This window comes from Megalobrama amblycephala, linkage group LG3 (assembly GCF_018812025.1).
Source record: "Megalobrama amblycephala isolate DHTTF-2021 linkage group LG3, ASM1881202v1, whole genome shotgun sequence".
NCBI lineage: Eukaryota > Metazoa > Chordata > Actinopteri > Cypriniformes > Xenocyprididae > Megalobrama > Megalobrama amblycephala.
This window is the reverse complement of record NC_063046.1, coordinates 39,009,083-39,027,828: the sequence shown is the minus strand read 5'-3', so window position 1 is coordinate 39,027,828 and position 18,746 is coordinate 39,009,083. Positions and strand designations below refer to the sequence as shown.

General features: G+C 37.5%; 1 protein-coding gene across 2 annotated transcripts in view; it reads left to right on the top strand.

Moving 5' to 3' along the window:
- The window catches only part of LOC125263983 (RAS guanyl-releasing protein 2), a 57,766-nt gene that overhangs the window by 20,448 nt on the left and 18,572 nt on the right, over positions 1 to 18,746 (top strand). For both annotated transcript variants that reach the window (XM_048183241.1, XM_048183240.1), the window contains exons 2-7: positions 5,755 to 5,910; positions 6,119 to 6,221; positions 8,168 to 8,221; positions 8,315 to 8,446; positions 9,979 to 10,129; positions 11,905 to 12,078. In XM_048183241.1, the coding sequence (XP_048039198.1) occupies positions 5,841 to 5,910; positions 6,119 to 6,221; positions 8,168 to 8,221; positions 8,315 to 8,446; positions 9,979 to 10,129; positions 11,905 to 12,078 (684 nt within the window). In that variant the 5' untranslated portion in view covers positions 5,755 to 5,840. The remainder of the gene's footprint in view (positions 1 to 5,754; positions 5,911 to 6,118; positions 6,222 to 8,167; positions 8,222 to 8,314; positions 8,447 to 9,978; positions 10,130 to 11,904; positions 12,079 to 18,746) is intronic.

The window sequence follows — 18,746 nt, the reverse complement described above, 5'->3', positions numbered from 1 at the left end:
TATTTTTTACCTGCATTAGAAACATTCCAGTAAACACTGCTAATAGGGATTTCACATTTTAAAGCATCCGTGTGATAAACCTGGAAAGAGATGTGAGCAACGAGAGATTCTTAGTGTATTCCAATGAATTATTCATGGGATATATCATAAATTAAAGTTGTGGTTCATTGCGATTTCACTTTTTTTTTAACTTTAGTTAGTGTGTAATGTTGCTGCTTGAGCATTAACAGTATCTGCAAAGTTACAGCGCTGAAAGTTCAATGCAAACGGAGATATTGTCTTTTAAAGTTATGGCAGTTTAATGCCTACAAAAACGACTGGTTTGGACTACAACAAGCTTCTTCCCGGGTTGGTGACATCATAAACACTGCAATTAACATAAATATTGCCCCCGGGAGCACGCAACAAAGTGGGTGAGGCCATGTCGTGTGATTACAAGTCTTCTTCCTAGGGACACTGGACTTCGGGAACAATGTTTGAAATTTATTTTTAATTCTGTTCCTGACAATTATAATGCTAATTTAGCTAACTGTGCTTCACATTTTACGGAAGACAGCTTCCAGAATCTACACGAGTTCAATGCTGGATTTTAGAGAAAATAATCAGGAGGAAAAGAATGCAGCGACTGAAAAGAGCTCTTGCCATAGATATTCTTTTTACATTGAAATACCACAAAAACATGAACGAAAATGTACTGCTCATTCAGTCAAATTGATGGATAAGGATTATTTGTAGTGTACTGTTTGGAAGTTAGTCGGGCCGACACTAACAACAAACGTGTAACCAATCAGCATTAGGGGGCATATAATGTTCGAGGAGACAGAATGAGCAAGAGGGAGAGTTAAAAAAAAACAAAAAACTGCAGAAAGAGAGATGAGACAATACAAAAGAGCTCAAAAGAATATCACTGGAATGAAAGTTTATGACTGGGCAAACGCTTTAGGACCCACGTTAATATTAGAAAAGCTTTCCAGAGAGAGCTAAGCGGGAAAATCTGAAAACAGACGTGGCGGCTGCTTTGATTCCACTCCACACATGAGTAACACTGTGTTTGAGTGTCATTGATTGTCTAGAGCTGCTGTTGGCAACTAACAACAAACACTTGTTTGTATTTACTCTTGTATACTGTACTATAATTTTTTGTTCTACCTTGTCGTTTGTTCATCATCTGCACTTTATTTTTTGTGAAACATTATTTTGTTGCGCATCAGCGGTGTTAAACAGACACCCACTCTCACATTGCGTGTGTAACAGAGGCCAGATAGTGAGAGTTGTGCAGGTAAACCACTGCGCACTGACGACCGCTAGAGAATGCGGTGGTTAGCATCATCTTTAGTGCACTCGCCTTACCTGCCAGCAGCGAAGTGGCTGGGGTTCGAGACCGACTTGGAGCAGGGTGGTTAGGATTGGAGGGTGAGTTTTGGAGGCGGAGCAATGAAGAGAGAGGTGGGTTTGTTTGGGTTGATTTCAGATATCAACAATGTCCAACAGCGTTTTTGAAAAACTACTTACCCTACCTTTAATAACGATCTGTGAATGGTTATAGGGCAAAATTTGCATCCCCAGTCCACACAGAACAGAATTCAAATGGACGTTTTTCATGGGGTTTCAGTAGACAGTTGGCAGACTTTGGCTGGCAGTTCAGTTAGTGGTGATATACTCACACGTCTACTGACTGTTCTGAAACCCTGTTTACACCTGCTATTAATGCTGCCTTCACATGCTCTCGGCATTATCGTAAATATGAGTTTCCCAGGTAAAAAACTGCACATGAACGCCCTTTCTTGTTGAAACTTGAATGCGATAAGCTCGTAATCACAACTTCAGAAGTGGGAAATCAAATCAAATTTCCGTGAAGGCAACATAAGATGCATTTGGTCGATTGGATCAAGTAGACGAGACAGACACATACCTGTTAACACCTGGTGTTTTAATCCGTCTATTTTGTCCACTTTCAACCACTTCTGTCCTGATTTCTTTGAGGGGAAGATCTATGTGCTGGTAAATGTATGGGTTTTCAGATCTTTCTATCTAATGGACAAAATAAGTGCAATTTACAGATGAACGCGCAGGAGACTACGGAAAAACACGGAGAGCATCCGCTTTCGTTTCTGTTCTGATAGCCGCAAGACCATGCCAAATGCGGTGAGTGAGTGTTAGAAATCAGGAATGGTAAGAGAACATTATGTTTGGTATATTTTTCATCTTCAAACCAAACTTGGGACTTCAGCCGACAAAGTTTAAATCCGGTCCAGTGCTGCCAATTTAACGATTTTGTCACTAGATTTAGCGACTTACGATCGTCCAAAACGCATCTTAATACCAGGTGTAAACAGGGCCTAAGCGTCTCTTTACATGGAGACTATTTCTATTTTCTTCTGTTTGCATATCCCTCTTTCCCTCACCTTGTGACTCCATCTGTTTCTTGCCCTGCACTCGTTTTCTCAGCACTGCGGCTCTTCTACTTCAACTATTATTCTCTTCTCTCTCTCTATGAGGGCTGTAATTGAAAGTGTCCGCCCACATCTCTGCAGTCTACACATTCCACCATACAATGAGATCCTATATAAAACACGCTTCATGTAGCTTAATGGAGGCTTGTGTGTGGCCGTGTATCATTACCCAAGATGCCCTATTTAAGGTTGCACTACTGTCTACAAGAAAACAGATTTTCTTAGTATTTTCAGTGGTTTCTGTCAAACAGAGTACTGAGGCTAAATTAGCCAGTCAGAGCTCAAATACATTTGGTTTGCTTGGAGAGTGAAATGGCTTGTTATTTGTAATATTTTAGATAATTAATAAGCTACACTTAATAAGCTAATCTTAATAAGCTACACTGAAAAAATGGCAACCTAAATACATTGATTTATATCAACAAAATTTATTTTTATGGGTTTTTTCAAGTAAAAAAGCTATTTATGGTAACAACTGCAGATTATTGTTTTGTGAATTGTTTTATGTGTACATTTGTGCATTTCATTTTTGTGTAATTCTTTGTAAACTATAAAAAAATCCTGTAATTTTTACAGATAAAAAACCTGGCAGCTGTGGTTGCCAGAATAATTATGTAAAAACACAAAAAAAATGTAAACATATTGTAAATTTTACAAAAAAAATTTAAACCGGCATATCCAATCACCCCTTTTCTGTTGAATTTGCAAGGCCAGGCTGCTAGTAAAGTAAGTATCTGTTTTGTACATTTTACATCCACCATAATAAAGAGAAAGACACATAATGAATCAATGTTCATCACAAGTAGCTTTCCATAAGCTGAGGTAAATATTGAGAACACAAATACAAAACACGTTCATGTTAACACACAACACTAAAATAATACAATAAGCATTAAATTAACAACATTTGATGTAACATAAAACCCTAATGTACATGTTTTTAAAAAATCTATATTAACATTAAAAAACATCAAATGTGAAGTGTCACACTGGGAATTCTGGGAATGTATTTTCACTGTAAATTATAAGATGATTTGTTCTTTTTTACTCCCAAAAAATTTATATTTAACAGTATTTTACTGTATTTTAAGTTAATCTATTAGTCAGTAAGAGAACTTACTGTTAATAAAGTAACAAGTTTTTACTGTAGCATTTTTACAGTGTTTTACAGTTACAATTACAATCATTTTTTTCTTTTTTTTTTTTTTTTTACATTGTAATGGAATATAATTTGTGTTTCCATATGGAGAGGTTCAGTGTGTTGCCATGGTTTCCTGGTGGCCACCTTGCTAAGACTGCATGAGCAGAAATGTGTGTGTGTTTGTTCTGTCAATACAGGAAAGGACAATGAGTGATAAGTGTGTGTGTTGTGTAATGGATAGACTGTGGTTTGGTGCTTGTGTGACTGTTTCTGTTTTAGGATGTGATAACTTGAGGTTTTTTGTTTTGGAAATGGTCAATTGCTTGGCAGTCTGAAGCTCATTATGATGTTTCTCTGTGTGTTTAATACGTTAAATTAGTTTATCAGCTGGGACATTTGTTATGTCTGTCATTCTGTCATTACTATGCCAGAATGTAGTGTCATGATGTTGTCTTCAGCGTTTGTTTCGGTCAAACTTCTTCACATACAGCAGAGCTTTTTTAAGAACACACAAACACATGCAAGCAAACAAACAACACATTGATCTGCTGCATCAGAAGCTCTTTTTATTTCATATGATTAAAAAAATCTATATTTTATACTAGTTAACTTTACCAGATATTCTATGCAAGCTGCTGTTAGACGTGTAAGACCAGAAATGGCTTTGTACTGTCAAGCGTAAAGCAGAAAATGTTGAAATGTGAAACATGCTCTTGTGATTTAGGTGTAGTTTTAAAAAGAGTACTTAATATACCTTAAAAATATATAAGTGTTAACTCAACGCAATGTTTTCAGACACTTAATTGCATGTTAACTGCAATTCAATTAATGTAAATGTTTCAACTTTTTTACCCCTTACTTAGGACTTAAGTACAAAATTAAATGCAATTTACTTCTGTTGTCTTTGAAATATGGTTAAGTGTACTGCTGAATATACTGATTAGCATTTATGGTAAACTAAATTATATTTTAATGTCATTTCTATTGAAACTTGTATGTCATGTATTTAAATATTTTGTAATGACACATTTTTAGTATATTAAAAATATATTAGCATTGATTAATACACTACAGTTAAAATTATAATCAAGTACTTTTCATGTGTTTTGTATGTTCTGACTTTAATTTGACTATTACAAAGTGCACTTTTTAAAAGTGTACTTAAGTGTTAAGACAAATAGTCATGAAAGAGTACTCCCTTTAAATACACGTAAATAGCTTTTTATTTTATTAATATTATACACTGCCCTGCCCAAAAAAAAAAAAAAAAAGTCGTTGTTTGGATTTTAATAGATAAATACTTAAGAATCTATGAATGGATCATTATTACAGTGATTATGTTTTTAGAATTGTATATGTTTGGCAACGGTTCTTTAACCCTTAAAGATGGAGTGTGTAGCTTTTCATTTCTTAAACAACCATGTAGGAAGACACACCATGGCCATATTCCAGGATGACAATGCCAAGATTCACCAGGGCTAAAACTGTGAAAGATTGGCTCAGAGAGCATGAAGAATCATTTTCACATATGAATTTTCACCTCTGAGTCCAGACCTTCATTTCATTGAAAATCTTTGGGTTGTGCTGGAGTAGACTTTACAGAGTGCTCACCTCTTGCATTGTCAATACTAGATCTTGAACAAAAATTGATGCACTTCTTGATGGAAAAACATCACAATATTTATTTCCATCGAGAGGTGCATCATTTTTTGGTTAAGATCTTATACTGACAATGCAAGAGGTGAGCACTCTGTAAAGTCTCCTCCAGCACAACACTTCTTTTAGAATTTGAGCCTGATTAATCTTGACATTGTCATCCTGGAATATGGCTATGATACATCTTAATACATGGTTGTTTAAGAAATGAAAAGCTACACACTCCATCTTTAAGAGTTAAAAGAACCGTTGCCAAATATGTAACATGCTAGAAAAATAATAGTCACTGTAATAACGATATATTTATAGATTAAGTATTTGCCTATTAAAATCCAAGCAGCGTCTTTTTTTTTTGGCTCTATTATTGGCAATTACAGTTTTTTTATTTATTTACTTTTTACATTTAAAGTACACTACAAGTGCACATTCAATACAATTACATGCATGTCTTTTTCACAAAGTTGTTCAATGTGTTCCTCTCCATATAACAATCTCTATTGACAGACAAAAGAGAAGAGGAAGACCACTTGAGGAGAAGAGAAAGACAGAAGGGCGTTAGAAAGTGAAGGTAGAAGAAGAAAGAGAGAGAAATGATGGATCCGTTACCTGTTGATTCAGGAACAGTGGATGAGTTGGTGGACATCTGCATACAATCCTTTGGTGAGTTTGGAGAGTTTTATTTTTAGAGCAGTTGAGAAGCAGAATTTTCTGGTGCGGATCTAGAAGATGCACCAGCAAACAGTAATCATGCTGTTCATTAGCAAAGTTTAGCGGGTAAATCTGGTAAACAGTGACCAAGGAAAAATGTGTACGGTTTATTATTATGGTTTATTATGTAATTAATGTTCTGTGATGTTTGTGCTTTCAGACAATGCAGGAACAATAAAAAATCCCTCCTTTTTGAAAATGTTTCTGATGATGCATCCTTGGTACATATCTTCCACCGATCTGTCCAAGAAACTGCTGCTAAAGTATCCTTTATCTACAAAAACCGTGTTGTATTTTATATCGCATTGTTCTAGGGCTGCAAATAACAATGATTACCTTCGATTGATCCAATGAAAATGCTAAATTAATTTTAATCCATTACTTTTAAAAATATTATTCCACATCCTGCCCAGTGTTGTCCTTCAAACAAGTGAATATATTTATGTAGGCTATGCATTATGTGCAAAAAAGGAATAATAGTAAATATAATATAATAATGTTTATATAAAATTTAAACATTACATTCTAAACCAGACAACTGATTGCTTGACATTTTGTAGCAGAAGTTAAAATGACCAAATTAAAAACGATAATTAACAAAAGCAAAAGCACAAAATTTTACGAGGTATGAGAAACACACACATATTCACTCATCTGAACAGTCATTATTACATTAATAATCTATTCCAACAATAATCCCTTTACTGTAATACTCTCATAAAAATATGATTAATATTGTTTTATAGAACCTACAATTAATTTCTAACAAGAAATATTTTAGCAAAATATATATTTTTGCAACCGGTGCTGTCATTGAAGTCTAACGGAGACTCGCTTTTTTGTCAGGGTATATTTCCGGGACTTTCTAACATTTTTGAATAAGGATGTAACCGTCAAAAATTATGCACTGAGGAAAACATGTCTCAAAAACATTAAATAGCACATGCATCTGTCAAAGTACAACAGGGCAAGATGTGATTTACAAACCCTTGCTATTTTCTATATGCATTTTGTCCATAGAAATGTGTTATTCCAAAGTCCTAAAGTCTTTGGTCATTCTCTAGTGACGTTACTGGTGGATGGTTTCTATGCAGAAGGGACTAATCAATAACCAAATTCATTATTGATTATTTCAATACACGACAATTTTACTTGACCAATATATTTCAACTTCATTAGATGGTTACAACCCATGCTAGATGTACTGGAACTAACTCTTAAAGGATTAGTTCACTTTCAAATAAAATTTTCCTGATAATTTACTCAGCCCCATGTCATCCAAGATGTTCATGTCTTTCTTTCTTCAGTCAAAAAGAAATGAAATTTTTTGGTGAAAACATTCCAGGATTATTCTCCTTATAGTGGACTTCAGTGGCCTATAAACGGTTGAAGGTCAAAATTACAGTTTCAGTGCAGCTTCAAAGGGCTTTAAATGATACCAGACGAGGAATAAGGGTCTTATCTAGCGAAACGATCGGTCATTCTCTGAAAAAAAAAAAATGTAAATGTATATGCTTTATATAAACAAATGATCGCCTTGCACGTGCTTCCACCAAAACCGCACTTTCGTATTCTTCAAAAAGCTTATGCGGTATGTCCTACACCTTCCCTATTCTACTTATGGAATGAACGCAGCGCCAGTTCTGTTTTTTCCGTAAGTTGAATAGGGAAAGTGTAGGACATATATATAAGACCCTTATTCCTCGTCTGGTATTCTTTAAAGCCCTTTGAAGCTGCACTGAAACTGTAATTTTGACCTTCAACTGTCTGGAGGCCATTGAAATCCACTATAAGGAGAATAATCCTGGAATGTTTTCATCAAAAACCTTCATTTCTTTTTGACTGAAGAAAGAAAGACATGAACATCTTGGATGACATGGGGGTGAGTAAATTATCAGGAAAATTTTATTTGAAAGTGAACTAATCCTTTAAATCTTGTCATAAGGTGTTGTAAAACCTGATATCTTTTGGATGAACCAAAGTACTAAAGTTTTAATTCCTGTTGTAAAGTTAATTATGTAGAGCTATGTGAAAGAATGTTTGATGCAAATCTGGACTATGATGTTGACAACTTTCAATAAAATTCCAATATTTTATTTACATACGTTCTCTTGTAAGACTTGCTGTAAAGTCCTGGAGTAAAATTAAAATAAAATGTCATGGTGTAGAGTTTGATAGAAAACCCTTTACACCCTTAACAAATGTCCAGGTCCCAGGAGGGCAGCACTGATGAGATCAGAGCCCAAATATGCCATCTTGTAAAGTAAGACTAATCCTGCATCTCATTCAAATTCTCCATGGTATGTCTTGCCTTCTCTTTTTCATTGCATTTGCTCTTTGGTCTTATTCTATGTAGGTTCTGGATTTCTGAATTCCCTGTAGAGTTTGATCTGAATCCTGCTTTGGCTGACCAGATTAAAGACCTGAGAGAGAACCTGAACACCGGCGGCAATGAAACACAGAGTCAGCTTATTGATGTAGAGAGTGTGTATGTATACAGACTCACACCTACACTTATTTTTATGTTCTCACCCTGAAAAGGTAAAAGACGACATGGCGGAAGTTGCGATAGACTTTTCTTCTCTATTGTGATGTATATCCAAGTGAAACAGCTTCTCGAACTAGAAAAAAAGTAGGGCGGGACTTGATTTTGTCCATGGGGAATTGATTGGATGGTTGTGGTTTGCTATTGATCGATCACATGTGAGTAACAGGTTGCTCCACCCTCGCACCAGTAAACGCGTCATCAGAGAAGAGATATTGCTGTAAAAAAGAGGGGAAGTTAATTTGATTAAAGATTACAAGGGCACATGAATTAAAATAATAATGTTATCAATGGATAAGAGTTCAGCAAAAAATTTAAATTCTCCCATCTACTCACACTCCTGTTCAAAACGTATGTTTTTTCTTCCATGGACCAAAGAGAAAGAAGATAATGTCCTGGCTGCTCTTTTCCACATGATCATGGGTGGTAACTAGCCTGACTACGTCAGACTTCCTATTTCCGCTCAATTTCATTTCACTTCTGTACTCAGTCTGATACAGCGTCAGAGCTTTCTGTTTGCCACCGGTCTGGAAACAGCCGGGCCAATCAACGAACAGAGGGCGGGCTGAGAGCAGTGATGTAGATGCTAAGCGCCGAGTTTTACATTGTAGGTTAGAGAAATCGAAAACCGAAACGACCGCGGAAATGGGAAACGAGACACGGGATGCAATTCGCTCTGTTATGGAGAACATTCAACTCTTTTTCAAACTGAAGCCAGAACAAGAAGAGTGTTTGATAAACATTTTAAATGGAGGTGATGTTGTGGCCCTACTCCCGACTGGTTTAATCTAATCCTAAATTTGAGAGTTGGCTACAAACATTTTCTTGTTTCACTCTGTCAAAAATAAGTTTAGAGGCCGTGATTGTACCGTGTATGCGTAGATTAACTTCGCATAATCTGCAAAAGTCGTTTACGGCCATGTTCACTCCGGTATTTCGCTCGCATCATCATGTGTTTACAACAGGTTTACAGTGGAAGTTCAATCATAGATTTGAGTTCGATGCATGATGTCTGTGCTTCGATGCGGCTGTACAGGCGCATAACATACGTCATAACTAAACGTATCTGATTGGCTTACGGGTAACCAATGATTTTAAACTTCAGACAAGCGCCCCCTAGCGAGAGAGAAAACACTTCTCTATTATGCCATTCCAGACTCTGTCTATGAAGCAAAGTGAAGTAGCAGAGTCTGGTATTACCAGGCTAGGTGGTAACTGCAGCTGTTAAAGACAAAAGAACAACAAAAAAGTACCATAAAAGTGGTCCACATGCTTTCTGCTGTAGCTCTTAAAACTTTATGCTTCTGCACTTTCAAATGTAGCAAAATTAAAAACACAAGTGTTTAAGATTATGTTTAGAGTGAAATGAGGGTGAGTAGTTGATGATTTATTTTTTTATGTTACACAGCACTGTCATATTTCAGCATATTAGTCAACGGTCCTGTCTGAAATAACTTTATTTTTTCCCACTGTAGGCCCTCATATAAATGGAAACGACAAGTTACCCAAAGAGTTCCATCAATGTCAAAAAAGAGAAAAATGTCCCTTTTGTTTGATCACCTGGACCCTTGTGAGCTTGCTGAACATCTGACCTATCTGGAGTACAAATCCTTCTGCAAGATAATGGTATGTTTGTGAGTACAGGTTTTGATATGCTTGTTAAGGTGAAAGTGATCTAATTGTCCTCAGAATATCACAAAAGATAGACCAAATATTTAACACCAAATAATTTCCTAATTCAGTTGAAAAAAAAAGCTGATCCATTTATTTTTATCTTATATTAGGAACTATGGATGAGAAAGGGCCAGCACAAAGATATGCATAAAAGCTTAAATATACAGTTGAGTTCATATGTGTGCATACCCCATGCAGAACATAATGTTCATACAAAAATTATAAAAATTGTGTTTTGTTGTTTTATTTAGCATTGCCCTCATTAAAGTGCCCCTATTGTGCTATTTTAAAGGTTCCTCATTTTATTTTTGAGGTCTCCTACAATAGGTTTACATGCAAGGTCAATAAACACTTTAATTTTCTCATGATATAACTTACATTGCAGCATCATCTCTTTTCTCACAGTGTCTGAAGTGGTTTTTATATATGTACATATATATATATATATATAATGCAAATATATTGTGTTAGACTTGCGTTTCGCCGTCATTTTGATGGACAGGATCGTAAAAAAAATCCATCATAATCAATATTACCCGTCATTTTAATTTTTATATTTTAATGATAAGACATTTAATTCACGAACTTACAGGATAAGCAAATAGGTATAGGCTTGCATTTATTTATACTATGAAAAGAAAGTTGATCAAAGACAAGCTGCGTCACGTTTTCATCTTGAACTCTTGTCACGGGTTGTGAGTGAATGCGATCACCCTTTCCTCTTTACTACTGTACAGAACGAAATAAACATGAATGAAAATAAAAAAATATGTTGAAAGATACAGTAGCTTACCGAAATCTGTATCGCGTCAGTTCAGTCAGTGTTGCCAACAATGTCACCTAACATTATACCTCAGAAAAGCCATTCGTTGACCATAAACTTATAGTCAGCAAGAAAAATAAAAAAACTTAAGTAAGCATGCATAAGTAACTTCATCATTATACAATTTACTTAAACTGGGTGCTCGTCTGCGTGTAACCAAGCGCATCGTTTTCATTTTATTCTGGAGACTGAACTCGCGCTCTGCTGCCACACTGGAGCGCACTCACCACCTACTGGACAGGAGTGGGAATTACAACAAGCTTACATACAAACTACATAATCTGTCAAAATGACGGACGGGCTGCAGATTTTTTCCGTCACTGCTAACAAATTCCATCAAAGACGGAAAATTTTCAGTTAACGCGATCTCTGAGATATATAAATATATATTATATATGACGTCACACAACCGCCGGTGACACTCCACCACCGCGGTGGCGCGGTTGTCAATTTCAGTTCCGGAGACTTCCTCAGAACTTTATACACAATAATATGAACAGTAATGATAGTGTTGAAGTTCATGCAGCCAGTGAAGACCATAGGCTGGCATTATGCAAATTTGTTTTAAACCTACGTAGGTTTGTGCAGGAAGTAAGACTGACATTACTGACAACTCCAGAGATAACTCCATTTATTTGCAATTAAACAGATATTACACACTACATGAAAGGTAATATCTGAAAAAGCATATAAGGGCACTTTATGCTCTTTCATATAACAGGTGTTTCCATATATTCCACAAGACAAAATAATAACTGAAATGAACCTGTTAAAAAGTTTATTTGTTCTTATTATGGGATGTGTAAAACATAATGTGTAGAAAGAAGTTCATTATTAAATCAGTATAAAGTTTTTCGTAAAGTCCTCACATGGTCTGTGACCATTTATTTTATGTGTGTTTCAGTTTCAGGATTACCACAGCTTTGTGATGCACGGCTGTACAGTAGATAACCCAATTCTGGAGAGGTTTATTACACTTTTTAACAGCGTCTCACAGTGGATTCAGCTGATGGTTCTCAGCAAACCCACTGCCCCGCAGAGAGCTGCCGTGATTGCACACTTCATACAGCTCGCACAGGTCAGGAAAACTAACTACTGTTGCTCCCACTTTATATTAGATTTATATTTTACTTTATATTTTATGAAAAAAAAAGAAGATTTTTCAATGTTCATATTACATAAAACAAAGATTAATGGATTATTATTGGACATTGCTATTTCAGCTTTTCTACTTTAAAATGTCATGTTTAATTCAATGTGTTACATGCTGTTTCTTTGTAATTATCTGTGAAATTTATTTGAAGTAAAATTTATTTTGTGAAAATTGTTTTAAAGTAAATCCTACATTTTTTTTTTTAAGTGTACATCAGTAATTGTTATTGTATTGCAAAATACTGCCACTATTGAGGTGTACCAAAGACCCTTTCAAGGAAAGTCTGTTCACTCAGCAGCCAAATTTGCAAAGTCTCCGTTCAGCTATTTCGGGCATCCAATACCAAGTCCTGAATGGGGGAATCCTGAAATCTCAAATCTCTTGGCGAACTCACAATAACATATTTCAAATCAGCAACAAAATCTGACATGGAACTGTTCCATAAATATTATTTCTTATGCTCAAATAGCGTTAAAAAAGCATATTTTTCAGGCTAGACGAGACAATGCACATGTACAGTCCTAAGCGTAAATCTCAGGTTTCTATGGGAACCGGAGCTTCTAATGGCAGCTGCAGTGATGCAATGACTTTACCAATCAGCAGATGGCTCTTTTACTTAGAAGGCGGGACATGTTTCGCCATATTGCGTGTTGTAGTTTCTCTCATTCATAATTAATACGAGTGGACCGTCTTTCTATATCTTTAGTCTTTGGGTGTAAATAGGGTTGCACTGTATTTTACAGTACGTGAACTTACAGTGTATTTGCCTAAGAGAGTACTGGGTAATATAAGGTAACTACATGGGTTAAGGTAGAGAATAAGGGGTAGGTTCAGGGTTAGTACCTAGTTATTACCCAGTTATTGCAATTACTATAAGAAGTAAATAGTATGTACATGGGGAACAGGACTGTAAAATAAAGTGCTACCGTAAATAGTAGTAAATGTTAGTACATAGTTATTAAAGGCAGTGAATTTGGAGCTTATTTCCAGAATACAGCTGCTCTTTTGGGTTTGTTAGTGCTTGGCCTATACATTTTTAGGGCCCAAGCGAAAATTCGCGCAGGGCCCTCTTGTTTTTCTAAGGATTATTAGGGCCCAAGCGAAAATTCGCGCAGGGCCCTCTTGTTCTTCTAAGGATTATTAGGGCCCAAGCGAAAATTCGCGCAGGGCCCTCTTGTTCTTCTAAGGATTATTATTAGGGCCCAAGCGAAAATTCGCGCAGGGCCCTCTTGTTCTTCTAAGGATTATTATTATTTTTTTTTTTTTTTTTTTTTTTATTTTTTTTCCGTCTTCCGGGGCTTTTTGGGGGCCTTAACATGCTCAAAAACTCTTGAAAATTGGCACACACATTGGAATCCGCGGCCATTAGGACGCCGGAGAGGCTGGTACCCGGGCGTGGCAGGGGGGCTCGACAGCGCCCCCTTGAAAAAAGTCTGAAAATTTGGTCCATATATTAAACACGCTTGCACGTATTAGTATGAAACTCAGTACACATATAGACCTCATCGGGCCGAACAACTTTCGTGCTCTAAGTTAAACACCACGCCAACAGGAAGTCAGCTATTAAGGGTTGTTTGAAAAACGCATGCTCTGGAATTTGATATACTCCTCCTAGACGATTAATCCGATCGCCACCAAACTCGGTCAGCATGAAGTCAAGACACTGATGATTAAAAATTGCCAGGGGATTTTTGATATCTCGAACGGTTTGGCCGTGGCGAGGCAACGAATTTATGGCGAGAAAAAGGAAACAGGAAATGTGTTATAACGTCTGCATACATATATTGATCTTTATGAAACTTCACGAGTGTGTTCGTTATAGGAGTCTGATCACATGGATGTGACTATTGTGAGTCAAAGTTATAGCGCCACCAACTGGCAGCAGGAAGTGTATCACTTTTTGAAATGTTTTGAGATCACCCTCTTATTTTTACCTGATTTGCTTCAAACTTCATCAGTGTAATGTCAATACACAGCAGATGTAGACCTATGACAGGATTTTTGATATTTGAAATATTGTTGCCATGGCAACAGGTCAAACTGTAATAATATTCTTGAGTGTTTTTGAGGCTCTTAACATGCTTCAAATTGCATGAAACTCGACACACACATCAATATTGTCAACCAGTAGACATGGACAAAGCCATAGAAATGGGCGTGGTGGAGGGGCTCAGTAGCGCCACCTTTTGACAAAAGTGGGGGGGTTAGTTTTTCCTACAATCACCAAACTCGGTACACATATTGTTCTCATCAAGCCGGACAATTTTCTAATTTACATTCATTAGCTCCGACCAACAGGAAGTCAGCTATTTTGGTTTGAATGTTAATTTTTTGAAAAAACAGGCTATGAATTTTATACTACTGCTCCTACAGGGTTTATCCAATTTACACCAAACTTTTTTTAACTTGTTGCTAACACATTGAAGTTGTTTAATTGCAAACGGATTTTGGATATCTCAAACGGTTTGGCCGTGGCGAGGCAACGAATTTATGGCAAGAAAAGGGAAACAAAGTGTTATAACTTCTGCATACATTAATTGATTTTGATGAAACTTCGGCTTAGTCTTCGTTGTACAAGGCTGATCACATGGATGTGACTATTGTGATTCAAAGTAATAGCGCCACCAACTGGAAGCAGAAAATGTGTCACTTTCAGCATACATTGAGATCACCCTCTTATTTTTACCTGATTTGCTTCAAAATTCATCAGAATAATGTTAAAACTTGGCACATGTAATCCTTTGAAAATGGGCAGGGAGGAGGGGCTCTATAGTGGCACCTTGTAGTGCAGTAAATGTGGAGTGAATTTGACATAGTCCTTTGATGTTTAACCGTTTTAAGTGCCTATTGCCCGCTGTGCACAGTTGCCCTGAAGCCACCGGGGTGGCGGTGCCACCGGGCTTGGGCCCGCCATCGCTGCTCGCAGCTATATTTATTTTTTTTTTTTTTTTTTTTTTATTTTTTTTCCGTCTTCCGGGGCTTTTTGGGGGCCTTAACATGCTCAAAAACTCTTGAAAATTGGCACACACATTGGAATCCGCGGCCATTAGGACGCCGGAGAGGCTGGTACCCGGGCGTGGCAGGGGGGCTCGACAGCGCCCCCTTGAAAAAAGTCTGAAAATTTGGTCCATATATTAAACACGCTTGCACGTATTAGTATGAAACTCAGTACACATATAGACCTCATCGGGCCGAACAACTTTCGTGCTCTAAGTTAAACACCACGCCAACAGGAAGTCAGCTATTAAGGGTTGTTTGAAAAACGCATGCTCTGGAATTTGATATACTCCTCCTAGACGATTAATCCGATCGCCACCAAACTCGGTCAGCATGAAGTCAAGACACTGATGATTAAAAATTGCCAGGGGATTTTTGATATCTCGAACGGTTTGGCCGTGGCGAGGCAACGAATTTATGGCGAGAAAAAGGAAACAGGAAATGTGTTATAACGTCTGCGTACATATATTGATCTTTATGAAACTTCACGAGTGTGTTCGTTATAGGAGTCTGATCACATGGATGTGACTATTGTGAGTCAAAGTTATAGCGCCACCAACTGGCAGCAGGAAGTGTATCACTTTTTGAAATGTTTTGAGATCACCCTCTTATTTTTACCTGATTTGCTTCAAACTTCATCAGTGTAATGTCAATACACAGCAGATGTAGACCTATGACAGGATTTTTGATATTTGAAATATTGTTGCCATGGCAACAGGTCAAACTGTAATAATATTCTTGAGTGTTTTTGAGGCTCTTAACATGCTTCAAATTGCATGAAACTCGACACACACATCAATATTGTCAACCAGTAGACATGGACAAAGCCATAGAAATGGGCGTGGTGGAGGGGCTCAGTAGCGCCACCTTTTGACAAAAGTGGGGGGTTAGTTTTTCCTACAATCACCAAACTCGGTACACATATTGTTCTCATCAAGCCGGACAATTTTCTAATTTACATTCATTAGCTCCGACCAACAGGAAGTCAGCTATTTTGGTTTGAATGTTAATTTTTTGAAAAAACAGGCTATGAATTTTATACTACTGCTCCTACAGGGTTTATCCAATTTACACCAAGCTTTTTTTAACTTGTTGCTAACACATTGAAGTTGTTTAATTGCAAACGGATTTTGGATATCTCAAACGGTTTGGCCGTGGCGAGGCAACGAATTTATGGCAAGAAAAGGGAAACAAAGTGTTATAACTTCTGCATACATTAATTGATTTTGATGAAACTTCGGCTTAGTCTTCGTTGTACAAGGCTGATCACATGGATGTGACTATTGTGATTCAAAGTAATAGCGCCACCAACTGGAAGCAGAAAATGTGTCACTTTCAGCATACATTGAGATCACCCTCTTATTTTTACCTGATTTGCTTCAAAATTCATCAGAATAATGTTAAAACTTGGCACATGTAATCCTTTGAAAATGGGCAGGGAGGAGGGGCTCTATAGTGGCACCTTGTAGTGCAGTAAATGTGGAGTGAATTTGACATAGTCCTTTGATGTTTAACCGTTTTAAGTGCCTATTGCCCGCTGTGCACAGTTGCCCTGAAGCCACCGGGGTGGCGGTGCCACCGGGCTTGGGCCCGCCATCGCTGCTCGCAGCTATATTTATTATTATTTTTTTTTTTTTTTTTTTTTTTTTTTTCCGTCTTCCGGGGCTTTTTGGGGGCCTTAACATGCTCAAAAACTCTTGAAAATTGGCACACACATTGGAATCCGCGGCCATTAGGACGCCGGAGAGGCTGGTACCCGGGCGTGGCAGGGGGGCTCGACAGCGCCCCCTTGAAAAAAGTCTGAAAATTTGGTCCATATATTAAACACGCTTGCACGTATTAGTATGAAACTCAGTACACATATAGACCTCATCGGGCCGAACAACTTTCGTGCTCTAAGTTAAACACCACGCCAACAGGAAGTCAGCTATTAAGGGTTGTTTGAAAAACGCATGCTCTGGAATTTGATATACTCCTCCTAGACGATTAATCCGATCGCCACCAAACTCGGTCAGCATGAAGTCAAGACACTGATGATTAAAAATTGCCAGGGGATTTTGATATCTCGAACGGTTTGGCCGTGGCGAGGCAACGAATTTATGGCGAGAAAAAGGAAACAGGAAATGTGTTATAACGTCTGCATACATATATTGATCTTTATGAAACTTCACGAGTGTGTTCGTTATAGGAGTCTGATCACATGGATGTGACTATTGTGAGTCAAAGTTATAGCGCCACCAACTGGCAGCAGGAAGTGTATCACTTTTTGAAATGTTTTGAGATCACCCTCTTATTTTTACCTGATTTGCTTCAAACTTCATCAGTGTAATGTCAATACACAGCAGATGTAGACCTATGACAGGATTTTTGATATTTGAAATATTGTTGCCATGGCAACAGGTCAAACTGTAATAATATTCTTGAGTGTTTTTTGAGGCTCTTAACATGCTTCAAATTGCATGAAACTCGACACACACATCAATATTGTCAACCAGTAGACATGGACAAAGCCATAGAAATGGGCGTGGTGGAGGGGCTCAGTAGCGCCACCTTTTGACAAAAGTGGGGGGGTTAGTTTTTCCTACAATCACCAAACTCGGTACACATATTGTTCTCATCAAGCCGGACAATTTTCTAATTTACATTCATTAGCTCCGACCAACAGGAAGTCAGCTATTTTGGTTTGAATGTTAATTTTTTGAAAAAACAGGCTATGAATTTTATACTACTGCTCCTACAGGGTTTATCCAATTTACACCAAACTTTTTTTAACTTGTTGCTAACACATTGAAGTTGTTTAATTGCAAACGGATTTTGGATATCTCAAACGGTTTGGCCGTGGCGAGGCAACGAATTTATGGCAAGAAAAGGGAAACAAAGTGTTATAACTTCTGCATACATTAATTGATTTTGATGAAACTTCGGCTTAGTCTTCGTTGTACAAGGCTGATCACATGGATGTGACTATTGTGATTCAAAGTAATAGCGCCACCAACTGGAAGCAGAAAATGTGTCACTTTCAGCATACATTGAGATCACCCTCTTATTTTTACCTGATTTGCTTCAAAATTCATCAGAATAATGTTAAAACTTGGCACATGTAATCCTTTGAAAATGGGCAGGGAGGAGGGGCTCTATAGTGGCACCTTGTAGTGCAGTAAATGTGGAGTGAATTTGACATAGTCCTTTGATGTTTAACCGTTTTAAGTGCCTATTGCCCGCTGTGCACAGTTGCCCTGAAGCCACCGGGGTGGCGGTGCCACCGGGCTTGGGCCCGCCATCGCTGCTCGCAGCTATATTTATTATTATTTTTTTTTTTTTTTTTTTTTTTTTTTTTTTTTTTTTTTTTCCGTCTTCCGGGGCTTTTTGGGGGCCTTAACATGCTCAAAAACTCTTGAAAATTGGCACACACATTGGAATCCGCGGCCAACAGGGCCGGGCAGAAGCTGGTACCCGGCGTGGCAGGGGGGCTCAACAGCGCCCCCTTGAAAAAGGTCTGAAAATTTGGTCCATATATTAAACACGCTTGCACGTATTAGTCTGAAACTCGGTACACATATAGACCTCATCGGGCCAAACAACTTTCGTGCTCTAAG